This window comes from Manacus candei, unplaced genomic scaffold, assembly GCF_025592945.1.
Source record: "Manacus candei isolate 608988 ecotype Guabito, Panama unplaced genomic scaffold, ASM2559294v1 h1tg000042l, whole genome shotgun sequence".
Classification (NCBI taxonomy): domain Eukaryota; kingdom Metazoa; phylum Chordata; class Aves; order Passeriformes; family Pipridae; genus Manacus; species Manacus candei.
The window spans coordinates 812,568-827,335 of NW_026138090.1; the positions used below are offsets into that span (position 1 = coordinate 812,568).

At 42.4% G+C, this 14,768-nt stretch overlaps 2 protein-coding genes across 3 annotated transcripts; one reads left to right on the forward strand and one right to left on the reverse strand.

Moving 5' to 3' along the window:
• Positions 1-216: 216 nt before the first annotated feature.
• LOC127474425 (putative uncharacterized protein FLJ45035) lies at positions 217-1,112 on the reverse strand. Its single transcript, XM_051795138.1, has 3 exons — positions 1,045-1,112; positions 866-994; positions 217-460 (listed from the first exon to the last, which is right to left on the reverse strand). Exons 1-3 carry the CDS (start codon positions 1,110-1,112, stop codon positions 217-219), a joined length of 441 nt encoding a protein of 146 aa, XP_051651098.1.
• Positions 1,113-1,211: 99 nt separating this feature from the next.
• RBM17 (RNA binding motif protein 17) lies at positions 1,212-14,768 on the forward strand. 2 transcript variants are annotated; one of them, XM_051795238.1, is made up of 12 exons: positions 1,212-1,275; positions 3,292-3,432; positions 4,606-4,722; positions 5,595-5,761; positions 7,595-7,692; positions 8,240-8,296; positions 10,021-10,162; positions 11,536-11,687; positions 12,200-12,273; positions 12,590-12,688; positions 13,006-13,078; positions 13,224-14,768. In XM_051795238.1, the coding sequence occupies exons 2-12, from the start codon at positions 3,310-3,312 to the stop codon at positions 13,325-13,327; spliced, it is 1,206 nt and encodes a 401-aa protein (XP_051651198.1). In that variant the 5' UTR covers positions 1,212-1,275; positions 3,292-3,309; the 3' UTR covers positions 13,328-14,768. The 2 variants fall into 2 exon arrangements, with proteins under 2 accessions (XP_051651198.1, XP_051651199.1); XM_051795239.1 differs by having other exon boundaries at positions 7,598-7,692.

Sequence of the window (14,768 nt, forward strand, 5' to 3'; positions counted from 1 at the left end):
ATACTGGTTCATACTGGATGGAGTGCCCTGTACTGGTTCATACAGGGAAAGAGTGTCCCATACTGGTTCACATTGGATGGAGTGCCCTGTACCGGTTCATACAGGGAAAGAGTGTCCCGTACTGGTTCATACTGGGAGGGGGTGCCCCACAGTGGTTCATGCAGGGAAGGAGTGTCCCGCACTGGTTCATACGGGGACGGGGTGCCCTGTACTGGTTCATACTGGACAGAGTGTCCTGTACTGGTTCATACCGGGATGGAGTGTCCCGTACTGGTTCATACTGGGACAGAGTGTCCCATACTGGTTCATACTGGGACGGAGTGTCCCGTACTGGTTCATACTGGGACAGAGTGTCCCATACTGGTTCATATAGGGATGGAGTGTCCCGTACTGGTTCACAGTGGGATGGAGTGTCCCGTACTGGTTCATGCCGGGATGGAGCGTCCCGTACCGGTTCATACTGGGACGGAGTGCCCCATACTGGGTCATGCAGGGAAGGAGTGCCCTGTACTGGTTCATACAGGGAAAGAGTGTCCCATACTGGTTCACATTGGATGGAGTGCCCTGTACCGGTTCATAAAGGGAAAGAGTGTCCCGTACTGGTTCATACTGGGAAGGGGTGCCCCATACTGGTTCATGCAGGGAAGGAGTGTCCCTTACTGGTTCATACTGGATGGAGTGTCCCACACTGGTTCATACTGGACAGAGTGCCCTATACTGGTTCATACTGGATGGAGTGTCCCGTACTGGTTCATACAGGGAAGGAGTGTCCTGTACTGGTTCATGCTGGACAGAGTGCCCCGTACTGGTTCATACTGGACGAAGTGCCCTATACTGGTTCCTACTGGGACGGAGTGTCCCGTACAGGTTCATACTGGGACGGGGTGCCCCGTACAGGTTCATACTGGGACGGAGCGTCCCGTACCGGTTCATACTGGGACGGGGTGCCCCGTACAGGTTCATACTGGGACGGAGCGTCCCGTACCGGTTCATACTGGGACGGAGTGCCCAGTACAGGTTCATACTGGACGGAGTGTCCCGTACCGGTTCATAGTGGGACGGAGTGTCCCGTACCGGTTCATACTGGGACGGAGTGTCCCGTACCGGTTCATACTGGGACGGAGGGTGTGTGTGGGCAGGTCATCGGTGCCGCTCCCTCCTCCCGCCGCCAGGGGGCGGCAGCGCGGCGGCGGCGCGGGGCGCAGTGCGCAGGCGCGGGACGGCCCTTCCCGGCGGCCTCAGCGCCGGCTCATGGCGGCGGCGGTGCCGGGACGGGTGAGCGGTGGGTCCGGGCTCGGCTTCGGCCTGGGCGGTGGGGAGGCGGCACCGGAGTCCGCAGGGTGTGGAGAGGCAGGGCGCGGCGGGAGGAGGGCGGGTGTACCCCGCTCAGCGACGCCTGGGAGGGGTCCGGGCCTGTGTGGAGCGGGGGGGGCGGTCAGGGCCTACCCCCCCCGCCTCGGCCCCTGTGTCCGTAGAGGGCTGGACATCACAGAGATCGCAGCCCAACCTTTCTTTTAGCCTGGGTGCAGCTCCTTTGTCGCTTCCCCGCGATGACTGCACCCTGCCCCCATCCATCCATCGTTGTCCGTAGAAGAGAACGGAGCTGGGGAAGGGTCTGGAGCAGCAGGAGCGGCTGAGGGAGCTGGGGGGGCTCAGCCTGGAGAAAAGGAGGCTCAGGAGGGACCTTCTCGCTCTCTGCAACTCCCTGACAGGAGGGGGGAGCCAGGTGTAGGTCGGGCTCTCCTCTTAGAGAACAAGGGACAGGATGGGAGGACGAAGCCTCAAGCTGCATCAGGGGAGGTTTAGACTGAACATTAGGAGGAGGTTTTTTCACGGAAAGAGTGATTAAACATTGGAATAGGCTGCCCAGGGAGGTAGTGGAGTCCCCATCCCTGGAGGTGTTTAAGGAACGACTGGACCTGGCACTCAGTGCTCTGGGCTGGGTGACACGGTGGGGGTCAGTCACAGGTTGGACTTGATGATCCCAGAGGTTTTTTTCCAGCCTAATTGATTCTGTGATTCCCCCGCAGTGCATCCTGTCTCCCCTAGAAGAGCAGCACTCCTGCTGCCTAAATCCTGCTCCCCTGTGGCAGATGGGAACTCCTGCAGTGCCCTGTGCTCACCCTGTGCCCTGTAACCCCCTCTGTGGCTCATTCCCTGTGCCCATATATTTAATACCTCCAGGGAGTGCAGCCACCTACTTTTCTTGCTCTAAACTCCTTTGTGCTGAGCCTGGTTGTTCATATTCCACTGCAGGATTAAATTGTTGTGTTTTGTGGTTGTTTTTTTTAAAAATTTGTGCTGAGCTTGCCACGTTTTGGTGTTGTAATTTATTCGGTGTCTGCTGCCTCTGAGACTTTTTCCACAGGTTTAAATGCACATAATTTAAACCCACAGCAATAGCCATGTCCTGTATGTCAGGAGTTTCCCTCCCAAGTGTCTGTCACGTCTCTGGGATCAGTATCTTCCTGATGAATTTATAAGCTTTCAATGCAGGCTGTTAATCAATGATGCTTGTAAATTAAGAAGTTAAAGTTTTGAGGTGAAGGTGCTGCAATCCAGACCTGTCAGAGGCTAAATAATGACCTTACAGGTTGTGCCACAGGTGACAGACCTCACGTGACATTCAGATTTCTCTTCTTCCATCCATGTCAGATGCAGTATCAGACAAAATGATATATTTCATGTCATGTTATTGATGTTACCTGCCTAATTTTTTTTATATATATATGTGTGTGAATTCTCTGTATTTGAGAAGCCTTTCAGTGTTGTGGAAATTATTGCTTAATACTGCTCTGGCAAGTCTGTTTAGTATAAAAAGCATGCTCCTTTATGATGCAAAAAATAGCGAAATTTAGGAAGCTGGTTGCAGTGGTTGCATTGTTGTGTGGACAGTTTTTTAAGGTCAGCAGAAATAATAATTTGTGTTTGATTCAGAAGTCTTGAGGCCCACGTGATGCATAATGTTGAATTTCTTTGTGAACCAGTGTTTGCTGTATAACTCCTTCAAAGCCTCAAATGATTGATATCTAATGGTACAAACATAATTTTGGGAAGTTTCCAACACTTGTTAATGCTTGAACAGTTTTCATTACCTTTCAAACTCTTACTTTTTAATGCAGTTATGACTATTTGCTACCAACCAGAAAAATGTTACTACTTTAAATTTTCCCTGGCTTCGAAAGAAAATATATGTAAAAATATGGTGTACCAACATATGTAGATTAGTAGCAAATAACCTGGAAGTAGGTTTGTTGTGTCATCTGGAGTTTTTTTCCTTTTGTCTTTCAGTTTTAAATTGAAGAGAAAATGTCACTTTACGATGACTTGGGAGTTGAGACCAGCGACTCTAAAACAGAAGGCTGGTCCAAGAATTTCAAACTGCTGCAGTCTCAGCTGCAGGTGAAGAAAGCAGCTCTCACACAAGCAAAGGTATAGTCCCTTTGTGGTTTTGCTTTATTGTTATTTATGATTATTGCATATTATTGATCGGTGCATTGTGTTTGTGACCTTAGAATACCAACTTGGGGTAATTTTGCTGGGATTTGTCTGTGAGTTTGTAGCAAGGAACCCAGCAAAACTGAGCAGGGGAAAAGGTGAGATGTGTGTTTCTTGAAGTCTGTTAGAGGGTTTCTTGCAAAATTAAAACTGAATGAAGAGCTGATGTATGTGCTGCAAACCTCAGATCTTTTAATGAACAGAGCCAGAAGCTGATCTTCAGATTTAACTATCAAAGATAGTGAGATTAAGCTTTTTCCTTTGTTCTAAAAGTAAATAAGGGTCATGCTGTGATTGATAGTTGTCACTACTGGCTATTGGTTATTCTTGGCATTTTGCATCAGATATTTACATGCTTGCATCAGTTTATGCTGCTTTTTAAAAGGCTTTCAGTGCTAAAGTGCAAGTCATCCTGCACTAGAAATTTTTACAGCAAGTATTTCCAGTGCACATGAGAAGGAGGAGTACAAGCAAATTCCTTGAGTTTAAACTCTGGCAGAACCGTTTTCTCTTTTTATTGCTGCAGTATTTCGCCCTTTTTCTTTGTGCAGTGTTGGTATTTTGGTTGAGGCAGGACACTGTGTTCTTTGTGGTGTGTAGGTTCTGTAGTGGGATTACTTAATTAAAAAAGTAGTAGCCAAATACTTAAGTAGGCACAGCATTTTTTCACTGGAATTACTCCTGATTTATGCTGGTGAAATTGAGGGCAGGATTTAGCTGATAATTGGAACAAAGTGCATGAATAAAATCCTAATGACTACTGTATCAGTGATATTCTTTGTCCATGTAACTGATGTACAGGATGTCCATAGACTAATGGAAGAATAGAAGAGGATTAGAAAACTCAGAGTTCAGAATAGATTAATAGATGTTATCAGACGATAAATGTGAAGAACAGTAGATCTTTGGAATAAAACTGAATCCCTTCTTAACAACCTGACTTGGTTTAAACTCATCTGAAGAGGTGGTCTGAATTTTTAGTGTGTGTTTCTGGTTCTAGTCTGAACCTGGGACCACTCACCTACCACTGCAAAGTATATCAAGCTGCTTTTTAGAAAACTGTTTTATCTTTTTTAGACATTTTGTGTTTTGGTGGTTTTTTTGCAGAGTCAGAGAACAAAACAAAGCACAGTCCTTGCTCCAGTGATTGACCTGAAACGAGGGAACTCATCTGATGAGAGGCAGATCGTGGACACACCACCTCATGTAGCAGCTGGGTTAAAGGTAAGACCAAGGCAGCTAAAAAGTTAGCAAATGTTTTGGAAATGGAATTCTTTGACTGCAGTCTCTATTTTTATTTTTTCATCATCTGTCCTAGCGGTCAGAGAAGTGATTGTTTTCTGAAAATGTCTTCTTCTGCTCAGAGTTCTTTAGTTGATGAGCATTTCAATTTAATACAGACTTCCATGTGGTACAGCATGGAATTACCAAGGTTAATGTGCAGTTATAAAACAGTGTTCCTGGAGTATTTCTCCTGGACAGCTTCAAAGTACTTGGCAAGACACCAATTTGGTCAGGTAAATAATGACTAATTGTGATTGCACCAGAACTGGACCTGTAAAACAATCAACTGAAAAATAAAAGAAAAGCCACCTAACCTTTTAAAATGGATTTCTCATGGTGAGGAATGTAGAGAAACTTTCCCCCTGAAGCTTTTCAAAGGTGAGAGTTCTGAAACAGTTCTTTCAGATGAGAGGAGAACAGCCTGTGTACCTGTTCTGGTATCATATAGCAGCTGATGAAAAAGCCTGATGAGATTGTGTGGGAGGACCCTGGCAGGTGGCTGCAACAGCAAGAAACTGTAAAACTTGTAATAATGAATTAATGGGGGTTGAAAAATTCTTGTCCATGAGGATTTGCTGCTGCTTTGTGTTTGGCAAGGGGAGGGGGTGATTCATGTGAGGTAATGAGAGACTGGATGGAGTGATAGTTTTAAGTAAAGCAAAGATTTCTTCTAGTCACAGTGGGATTAGGATGTTACCTGCCGTTATAGGAGTCAGGAATTGGAAGTGTTTAGTTCTTGGTTTCCAGCTGGATGTTGTTTTCAGATCTCAGCTGAACAAGCTCCTTTTTCCTTTTTTTTTTTTTTTTTAAAGGATCCTGTCCCTAGTGGTTTTTCTGCAGGAGATGTGTTGATTCCTCTGGCAGATGAGTATGATCCCATGTTCCCAAATGACTACGAGAAGGTGGTGAAACGCCAGAGAGAGGAACGACAGAGGCAGCGTGAGCTGGAGAGGCAAAAGGAGATTGAAGAAAGAGAAAAGTAAGGCTTTTGTGTGAACTCGTGGCGTATTGACACTCAGACACATCAGTTTGTTTAGCTTTATCCCTCCAAACAATTTCAGGGAAATTCTGAAAGGTTTAGTGAAGAACACCCTGTGCTTGTGCAGTGCTTTAATTAATGTTTTAATTCTCCTGCTGAAGTCACCTAACAGTGCAAAAATTATGAGAATTATCAGGTTTGCAGCCTCTTTGGCTGAAAGGTGCATATCAGGTTTCTAAACTTGACATTTCTGTGTTCTAAATTTACTTTGTTTCAATAATAGCAGCAATATTTGGGTACTTCGTGCATCATTGTCAGACTTTGACCTTGCAGGTATTTTATAGTATTAGATGTCAGTGTAACTAGAATGCAGAAAGGCATTTCAACACTCAATGATAAAAAAATCATTTCTGCTCCTAAATATTACAGACTGATTCAGGAATGCATTCAGTTTTAAAGATGTAATTAGCACAGTTTTTGAGAGTCATAGTTGCATTTCTTTTTTTTTTTGATACTCTACATTCAGTTTAAGTAAGTTAATTATGTGTTTATTACTCTTTTGTCTCTGCACAAAAAAAAATATACTTATCTTTAATTACCTTAATACCCTTTCCCTGCAGTAAGAAATCTTTCTAATCATATTAAGGAAGTTGAATGCAGATTCAGTGTCTGATTGAAATAAGTGGTAAAATATCTTCAGGCAGAAGATTATCTTTGCTTAATTTAAGTGAAATTAATAAACCATCTTCGTCACAGTACAAAGTTGGTGGAATTACAGATCTGTTGCCCTGTTTAGATTGTGGAAATTAATATTTCTAGTCATTTGGACTTCTCTGTCTTCTCTTTATTATATGTTCATTGTTCTGATGGAGGAGGAAGCCTAAGGCTCTATCCCATTGGCATGCAAAACCTCAAAAATCTTGGATGTCATTCCCACAGCTTCAGCACTGATTGCTCTGTAGTCATGTTTGTACTTGTGTGTAGGCCAAGAGTCTTTATACATAACATTAGAGAAAGGAAGTGAAAAATGCATAATGCATTCTGACTTCAGATTGGGGAAGCAATCTCAGCCAAACCTGCATCAGATGTTGCTTTGGGACCACAGGCTGTACATTTGTTTTGCATTCACAGGGTAGAGATCCATAAATTTTGTGTGGTTCCACAGTATAGCTGTTTTTAGCATTCTGTAGCACAGTTCTGATGGCTGTGCTAGGAGTGAGATCTGATTTATGCAGCAAGCTATGCTCTTAACTTTTGGGAAAAAATACTTTTCCTTTTTCTTCTGAAATATTAAAATGAGTGATTTCATGGTCACATTAGATAACAGTTGAAGTGCAAATAATTCTTGAAGAATTCCTCACTTAATGTTAGAAGTTATGCCTGAATCTTACTTTAATTGCCAAGGATGTTTAGGCATGATGATTTTTTTAATTGAGTAAATGATATGACTCTGTATAGCCTGTGGTGGAGAATTTATAAGGGATTCTGTCCAGAGCAGGGTGATTAATTAATGTCTGTAGTCATTTAGTTAACTCTACTCTCTTTGAACTAGATTTATTCAGGTGCTTCCTTCTTTCCATACATTCTTCCTGACTGACTTGTAAGTGGAAAACAATCTTGCTTTAGATCCGTCTTATGTTTTACTAAAAATGCCCCATGAGGATAAAAGCAGAGAAACAAATAATAGAGGTGTTTACTTACACCTTCATAGGAAACATGGTAAAATGCCAGTTGGAGTGGGGCAGAATAATTCACACTTCAAAGGTGGGATCACAAATTAAGGCACAGAGTTAACTTTGATGGTTTCTTATCCTAACTTACTGTGTCTCCTAGAAGACGTAAAGACAGACATGAAGCCAGTGGGTTTTCCAGAAGACCAGATCCAGATTCTGATGAAGATGAAGATTATGAAAGGGAGAGACGGAAAAGGAGTAAGGGAACTGCTTGTGGTTTTGATGGGGAGACAGGGGAAGAGGAAAAAGAGGGGTGGGGGGAATGCACAATCTCATTCCTGTTTCATGGATTCTGTGTTTCTTTTCCTCAGATGAGTGCACAGTTGTTTCTGAGCCTTTAGAATAAACCTGGCATTTTGTTACAGCATTACTGTTGTAATGCAGAAAACTGATTTTTTTTCTTCCATGGAGGCAGGTGGCAGCTAAATTATTTGTGAAAAGACCTCTTTTTACCTTAGTTTGTAGATACCTGTGTTAAGTTTCTGCATGGTGTAGGTTCCAGGAGAGGAGTGAGCCAGGAGATAAAATCAGGCTACGAGAATCACTGTTGAGTTTTCAGCTCATCATTCCTGCTTTTGTTACTTCAGTGCCCTCAGAGCCAGTCAGATGATGTGGATCAGGGTGGTGAAATATGTCTTGCATAAACAAAATTAAGCTTTGTTGTCTTTCAGCAGCAAAGTTACAGTCAATAATTCGGGTCTGTTGTGATGTCATCCAAATTTGTTGCTTTCCTTTTTGCTCATAGGTATGGGAGGAGCTGCCATTGCACCACCCACTTCTCTGGTTGAGAAGGACAAAGAACGTGAGTACTACAAAATCCTCCTCTCTCAACCCAGCAGTGTTTATTTCTCACTCAGCATGCTATTCAGTTGAGTCTTCCTGCCTTTCCCAGAGGATTCTTTGTGGCAGCAGGACTTGTACTAGTTCTTTGTTGATGGGGGGGAGCTGTGGGGAACCTGTGATGCTGCTGTGCTTCACACCTCTGTTCTGAAGGACTCTTTCTGTGTTGCTGGAGAAGTGGTTTGGCGCAGTGGAGTGTTATAACCATGTTCAGTTACTTCTGATGTGGAAAAAGAAATGTCACAGGCAGGTTTCTCTGGGTAGACTAGAAGCCTCCACAGCGTGGAGAGGGAATTTTTCTGTTGCCCTTTGCTTTAGGAAGTACTTTGTGAGTATCTTTTCTGAAGGGATTATGCACTACAGACAGAATTTTGTAAGTTTTTCAGGGGTACAGTTCAGCTGGAGAGATGTGTGTGCACTGATGTTTCTTTCCCTCAGTGAAGATCACAGTTGTCCACGAGGTGGCATCATCTTGCCATAGGAACAAAACCATTCCCTTTTTTTTTTCCCCATGTCCAACTGTTGTGTACTTTAAAATTAAAATAATTAGCAGTATGTTGTCTACTCTAAAAAATAATAAGAAAAAAGAATCCTAGGCGCACAAACTTTCCTTTGGGAGTCCTCAGTTTATTTATGAGAAGACTGGAATGTAAAAAAAAACCCCAGAGCTTAAGTGAGTAATATAACAGTAAAGGCATTCGACATGTGTAAACATTAAAAACAGAAAGAGAATGTTTTGAGTAAATAATTAAGAGCAATTGAGTGAAAAGTAAATATAGGTTGGAAATGGTACAAATATCCTGAGGGGGAGAGCTTTTAAAATGTGACATGATCCCACAAGGAAACCTTTGTATGGCTTCTTACTTGATGCTTAAATCTAGGCTGGAAAAACAAGGGAAAATATTGCTGTAGCAGAAATCCAAAAGTCCAATCCATTTGCTGCTCAAATAGGATTTTTTTTTCCTCATATGACATCCCCAAACTTCACATCTGACCTTTTATTTGACAAGATCCAAGAACTCGTTCCCAAGAAAATATTCTAAAATGAAGTCAGTCTCATAGAAGTCCAAAAGACTTTTCAGAAGTGTTTCTGCGTATTTTCTTTGGTGTTCTGTAACCTGTTTTTTTACATTTTTCCATTAGACCTGTCAGTGGAAGGTAGTTTAGCAATCTGACCAGTATGGCTGAGATATCCAGGTATATCTCCATACCCCAGGAAGAGTTGCAGTTCAGAAATTCTCAGTGAGATGAGTTGCATTCATTCTTTTTAATAGACTGGTTTCTCTTCTGTGTAAATGTAAAGTGTATTTTTACTCACAGTCTTTGGACCTGGAGCTGTGTACGTTGATCCAGTTTTGTTGTAATTCTGTTCCTCATGAGTGGACCTTCTCAGTTTTGCTTGGCCTCTGCCTGGATAAACTCATTGTAGTCCAGGTGGCCTCTTAATGCTTTTTTTTCTCCATTTAATAAGAGTTTAATAAATACATTTTAGAGTTGTGGGTATCTATATCCATAGGAAGATCCACAATAACTCAAATCTTGTTTCTGAGAGTGAGAGAGAGGTGACAGGATGTTAAAACAGCACATGCAAAGGAAACATTCTTCTGATTTGGATTTATGTGGAAGGCTTTTATTTATAGTTTGTTGGGATTTTATTGAAAAAGCAAATTGTTTTTTTTTCTTCAGCTGTAGCATCATTCCCATATGAAGAGGAGTCCAGACCTCGGGCACCATCTTCCAAAGCAGCAATTCCTCCTCCAGTGTATGATGAGCCAGAGAGGCCTCGTTCCCCCACAGGACCCAGCAACTCCTTCCTTGCTAACATGGGGTAAATGACTGACTGCTGCACATTTTGTGGAAAAAGGCATTGGAAGGTGGTGGAAACCAAAAGCTAAAATAGTTTGTCAGTGGAGAAGAACACAGCCCATGTATGTATGTGGTTACTCTGAGTGCAGAGAGTCCAAACTGGCAGGATACAGAAGAAAACAGTGGATTAACTGGATTGAGGGAAACACATCTGAGGTGGTTACACTCCAGGCTGTGTTTTTAGTGAGTTCTGAAGCCACATTCCAGTTTAAAGTGTTTATGGCCTGTACAAGCCAAGTTAATGGAGTATACAGGAAAACACAGGTGGTATGTTAGTTCCTCTAGATTTCTTATTCAGCTTTGTCTTAAATTTGCTACATACCAGTGGGCAAATCATTTCAGCTCTGCTTTGTTTGTTCAGAAATTCAGAGCATGTTTGCCTGAATGTATCAGCTGTGGCTGCAAACCTACCCATTTACTTTTCTGCCTTGTGTGTAAGGCTTGTGTTCCTACTGTGGCAACAAAGTGAAGATGAATCTGTAGTTAAAAACAGCTTAGAGACCTCAGTTTTGAGTTTGTTTTTCTTCTGATTGTCCAAAAAAAGGATAACCAAACTTGGTACTGTTGGACCAGTTTGTTTGTCATTACCACCTCTAGTTAGCAGTACCCTGGGACCTTCACTTTACTGAAGGAAGGGCTAAAAATCTGACCTAACCTGACCACACAATTGTCTGTTTATTCAATGACTTAGTGTTTTAATCTTTCAGCATTACACAGCCAGACTTCTTGACCTTTTTTAATGTGTGTTTCAGGTACTATGCTTAGGAAATAGTCATGTAGTCACTGATCCTGCATTTCCTCTATTATCTTGTTTGCCCATTGATAAAATGGGGGTGACTGAGCATAGAATATTTACTGTGGTTTAAACTAGTACACCATGACATGTTTTTTGTGTCTGGACCTGTCAAGCTGTGGTCACCAAAGAAATGTCGACACCTGTGGGTATGTTTTCATTCTAACTATTCCTTCACTAGGAATTTCAAAACCTGTCAGTGGAGGTGCTTTTTGTAAGGTACTTACAAAAATGTACCTTTAAATAACTGGGGACGTTGCTGCCTCAAGATGCTCTGGAAAATTCAGAAAAATTAGACATGTTTAAATTAATACTGAGGATATCCAGATTTGTTGTAGGAAGGGCTAGTAAGGTCTTGTCCTCTGGAGCTTACACCAACTTGGAACTAATAGATAGTAGGTTGTAAATTGTAGAAGCTCTTGTGTTTTCTGTCTCTGTGTAAGGAGATTTTAGGAGGTAGAATATTTGAGCTCTTGGGAGTAATGCAGTGCTAATGTTTTGTGGAAAAAACCTTTACTAACTGATGTTTTTTCTCTTTGCAGGGGGACAGTAGCTCACAAAATCATGCAGAAGTATGGTTTCAGAGAGGGCCAGGGGCTGGGAAAGCATGAACAGGGGCTCAGCACAGCACTGTCAGTAGAGAAAACGAGCAAGAGGGGTGGCAAGATCATCGTTGGCGAGTCTACAGAGAAAGGTAATTGTGTCCTACAACAAGTCTGTGAGAAATGAAGCTCCTGGATTTTTTTTAACCATCTGTCCTTGGAGAAAATACTGGAGTTGGAAGAATGGCTCATATTCATTCTTGTGGAAATTATCTTCTTTATCTTGTAAAGTCCTGTATACGTTTTTTAGCTCACCCTGCCCACAGCACCTCTGCCTGAGCACAAGTGTTGGAAGTCAGGAGAGCTGATTTTTAGTTCTTAGGGAATCTGAAGCAATTCTGAACTTAGGAATTGTTTCCCCCAAAGAAGCAGTATGTTGTCAGTACATTGTCAGTGTTCTAACTTAATTCACATAACTAAAATTGATTTTTCTGCTTATTGTCCTTCCAAGTAGCTACAAGTTGTGAATAACTGTTCCCCTACAATATGAAACTACATTTTTTGGCTTTTATTCCATTTTTCAATCAATAAGATTCTGATAAAAGTCCCCAATTGAGCTTTAATCTTATCTTACCCACAATTCACTGTTCTGTCTTTGTAACAGAAACGGGCAAGAAAGCAGATTCCAACCCATTGACCGAGATACTGAAATGCCCAACTAAAGTGGTCTTACTAAGGGTAAGTTGGGACTCAGAGAACATGTCTTGGTGTTGAAATGTTAAAACTTACGTTCCTCTTACAAGACTCTGCATAGTTCAGAGGTTCTGGCCTGCACAGATGTGGTGCTTTGTGTTCTGGAGAAAATATGTGTATTCCTGAGATAAGTATTTCAAATTAACACTGCTTTAAATTGTACAGTTCCCCTCTCTCCTCCTGTGGCTCTTGAGCTTTTAAAGCATCCATGGTCACAGTTCACAGGGTGTCTCTAATTTATCTACACAACCATCTGCACAGACTCCACCCAGTGACTTGGGTTTATTCTTTTAACTTTCAGAACATGGTGGGTGCTGGGGAGGTGGATGAAGATCTTGAAGCTGAAACAAAGGAGGAATGCGAGAAATATGGCAAGGTTGGGAAATGTGTCATCTTTGAGGTAAGAGAGGATCTTTTTGACTGCTCTGAAAGTAAAACTGGGCCCTTGTCCCTCACAACTGGTGTGTTACTGCCTAAGAGAAGGGACATAGATAAAAGATCTCTCAGGGTGCTTCACTGTGTTGGGATTCTGGATTTTACATATCTGTAAGATACAAACTTTCAATATCAGAATCTGGGCAAAAATCTCGGGGTACCGTGATTTTGGAACCTTTTTATTTTGTTCCCTTCACTACTTTTGTGAAGAACAGCACTTTAAAACACTGGGCTTGCTATTGTTCTAATCACTTCTGGTTTGGGGCTTTTGTTTTGTTTCAGATCCCTGGTGCCCCTGATGATGAAGCTGTAAGAATATTTTTAGAGTTTGAACGGGTTGAATCTGCCATCAAAGGTGGGATCCTAAATTGTGTCCTGTGACCCTCAGAGTTACCTTTTGTAGAGAGATTAAACAGTCTCACTGATTAGACTGTTCAGTTAAAGAGATGTTTACTTCATTGAATTGCTGCTTACTGACGTGCTCTTGGTTTCAATTCCAGCTGTTGTGGATCTAAATGGAAGGTATTTTGGAGGCAGAGTCGTGAAGGCTTGTTTCTACAACCTGGACAAGTTCAGAGTGCTGGATCTGGCGGAGCAAGTTTGATTTTAAAAATCTGGCTCGAGGTGTCACTGTTTTGGCAATCACGTTTTCAGCAGTAGGCTGGGAATGAAGAAGAGAAAAGTAGCTTTCCCAGCAAACTGGAAACAAGCCTCATTGAATGGATTTTTCACATTCGTTGTGACCTATGTTTTTTTTGTAATATAAAGCCCTTTGAAAGATTCACATCTGTGTGGTTTTGACTGGCACATTTCTGCTTATTGCTCTGGGGATCCTGGGGTTTGTTGCGCTTTCAGATGACTTTGTTCTTTTGAAAACCCTCTGCTGAGGAGATGCTTTGTCTGTACTCCTGCTTTCCTTGTTCTGGTGCTTCATCATGGAGTCCCTGTGCTGCATCCACGATAAGTGGGAAGCTTTGGACAAGGACTACGTGCTGTGATGCTTCTCTCCCCTGGTGGTATCTCCTAGAGTTAGAGCCTTGCTCTCCTAAGTCCTCATCTCTGCACACCAGTGATTTGGGCTCGTTGGACAGTTGGCAGTTAGTTTGTTCTCCTGACTCCAGGACAATACTTTCTATGCCAGGATGGAGACTAAAGCAACAAGGAATGAGTTTGTCTGTCTTCCCAGATCCAAAGAAAATCCATGTTTAAAAGGAAGGAGGAAGGAATTTAATGGACTGTTGGCGGGAGCTCTGTGCTGTCAGGCAGTCTGTGCTAGAAATACCCAGGCATAACTGATTACAGGCCCTTAGTGAAATGCTGTAGGTAGAACTGAGGGACATTCCTGTATCTGGCCAGGCATCAAATTCTCACTTCCTCCAACATCACACGTAGGTAACTAACTTTGTTTAATCATTTCAAACCTGGCATTTGCTCTCTCTGTGTATATTTCTCTATTTGAGGTCAAATACCATCGGGCTTAGGCCTCTTTTTTTTTTTTTTTTTTTTTTCTTGAGTGCCTGTGGAAGTTTTCAAAGTAGGAGGCCATGGAGGGAAGTTCTCGTGTGAAAATCTGAAGAGTTGATAAACTGAACTACTTAACACTACAACTCTTTTATTTTTAACTAAATGTAAAATACTACACAGCTCTCGGGTTTTATGTTTGCTTTTCTTTTGGGAACAGCATGTGACAAAGAGTTGGCAAGAGGTGGCTCTGCAATGGTGGCAGCTGTCTCTCTGCCCCCTTGCACCCAGAATTGTGCAGATGCTGAAATTATTGTGAGCTCTGAAGGCAATTTAGCTGTTTGAAAGCTGATGCTGGATGTCTTCTTCCTGTTACATTCATGTATTGGGGGGAGGGTGTATAGACCTTTAGTTCAACGCTGTGAATATCTCCAGTTGCTGCCCTTTTATGAAGTTTTGGCTGCAGATCTCTATGACAAACCCTTGGTCTTGTGTTTGGCTTATTTTGTCCGCTTGTGTTCCACCAACCTCTGTACAAACACTCGCTTGTAAAACAGAATTTTTAAAAAAAGCCTTGTATTTTA

What these genes read in the sequence shown, in the direction of transcription:
- RBM17 (XM_051795238.1), top strand. Translation starts at nt 3,310, where the DNA reads ATGTCACTTTACGATGACTTGGGAGTTGAGACCAGCGACTCTAAAACA. An exon ending in AAGGGAGAGACGGAAAAGGA is followed by an intron (nt 7,693 to 8,239) that starts GTAAGGGAACTG and finishes TTTTGCTCATAG; the next exon opens with GTATGGGAGGAGCTGCCATT. An exon ending in GGAAATGTGTCATCTTTGAG is followed by an intron (nt 12,689 to 13,005) that starts GTAAGAGAGGAT and finishes GTTTTGTTTCAG; the next exon opens with ATCCCTGGTGCCCCTGATGA.
- LOC127474425 (XM_051795138.1), bottom strand. Translation starts at nt 1,112, where the DNA reads ATGAACCGGTACGGGACACTCCGTCCCAGTATGAACCGGTACGGGACA. An exon ending in CTCCGTCCCACTATGAACCG is followed by an intron (nt 995 to 1,044) that starts GTACGGGACACT and finishes ACTCCGTCCCAG; the next exon opens with TATGAACCGGTACGGGACGC. An exon ending in CCCCGTCCCAGTATGAACCT is followed by an intron (nt 461 to 865) that starts GTACGGGACACT and finishes ACTCCGTCCCAG; the next exon opens with TATGAACCGGTACGGGACGC.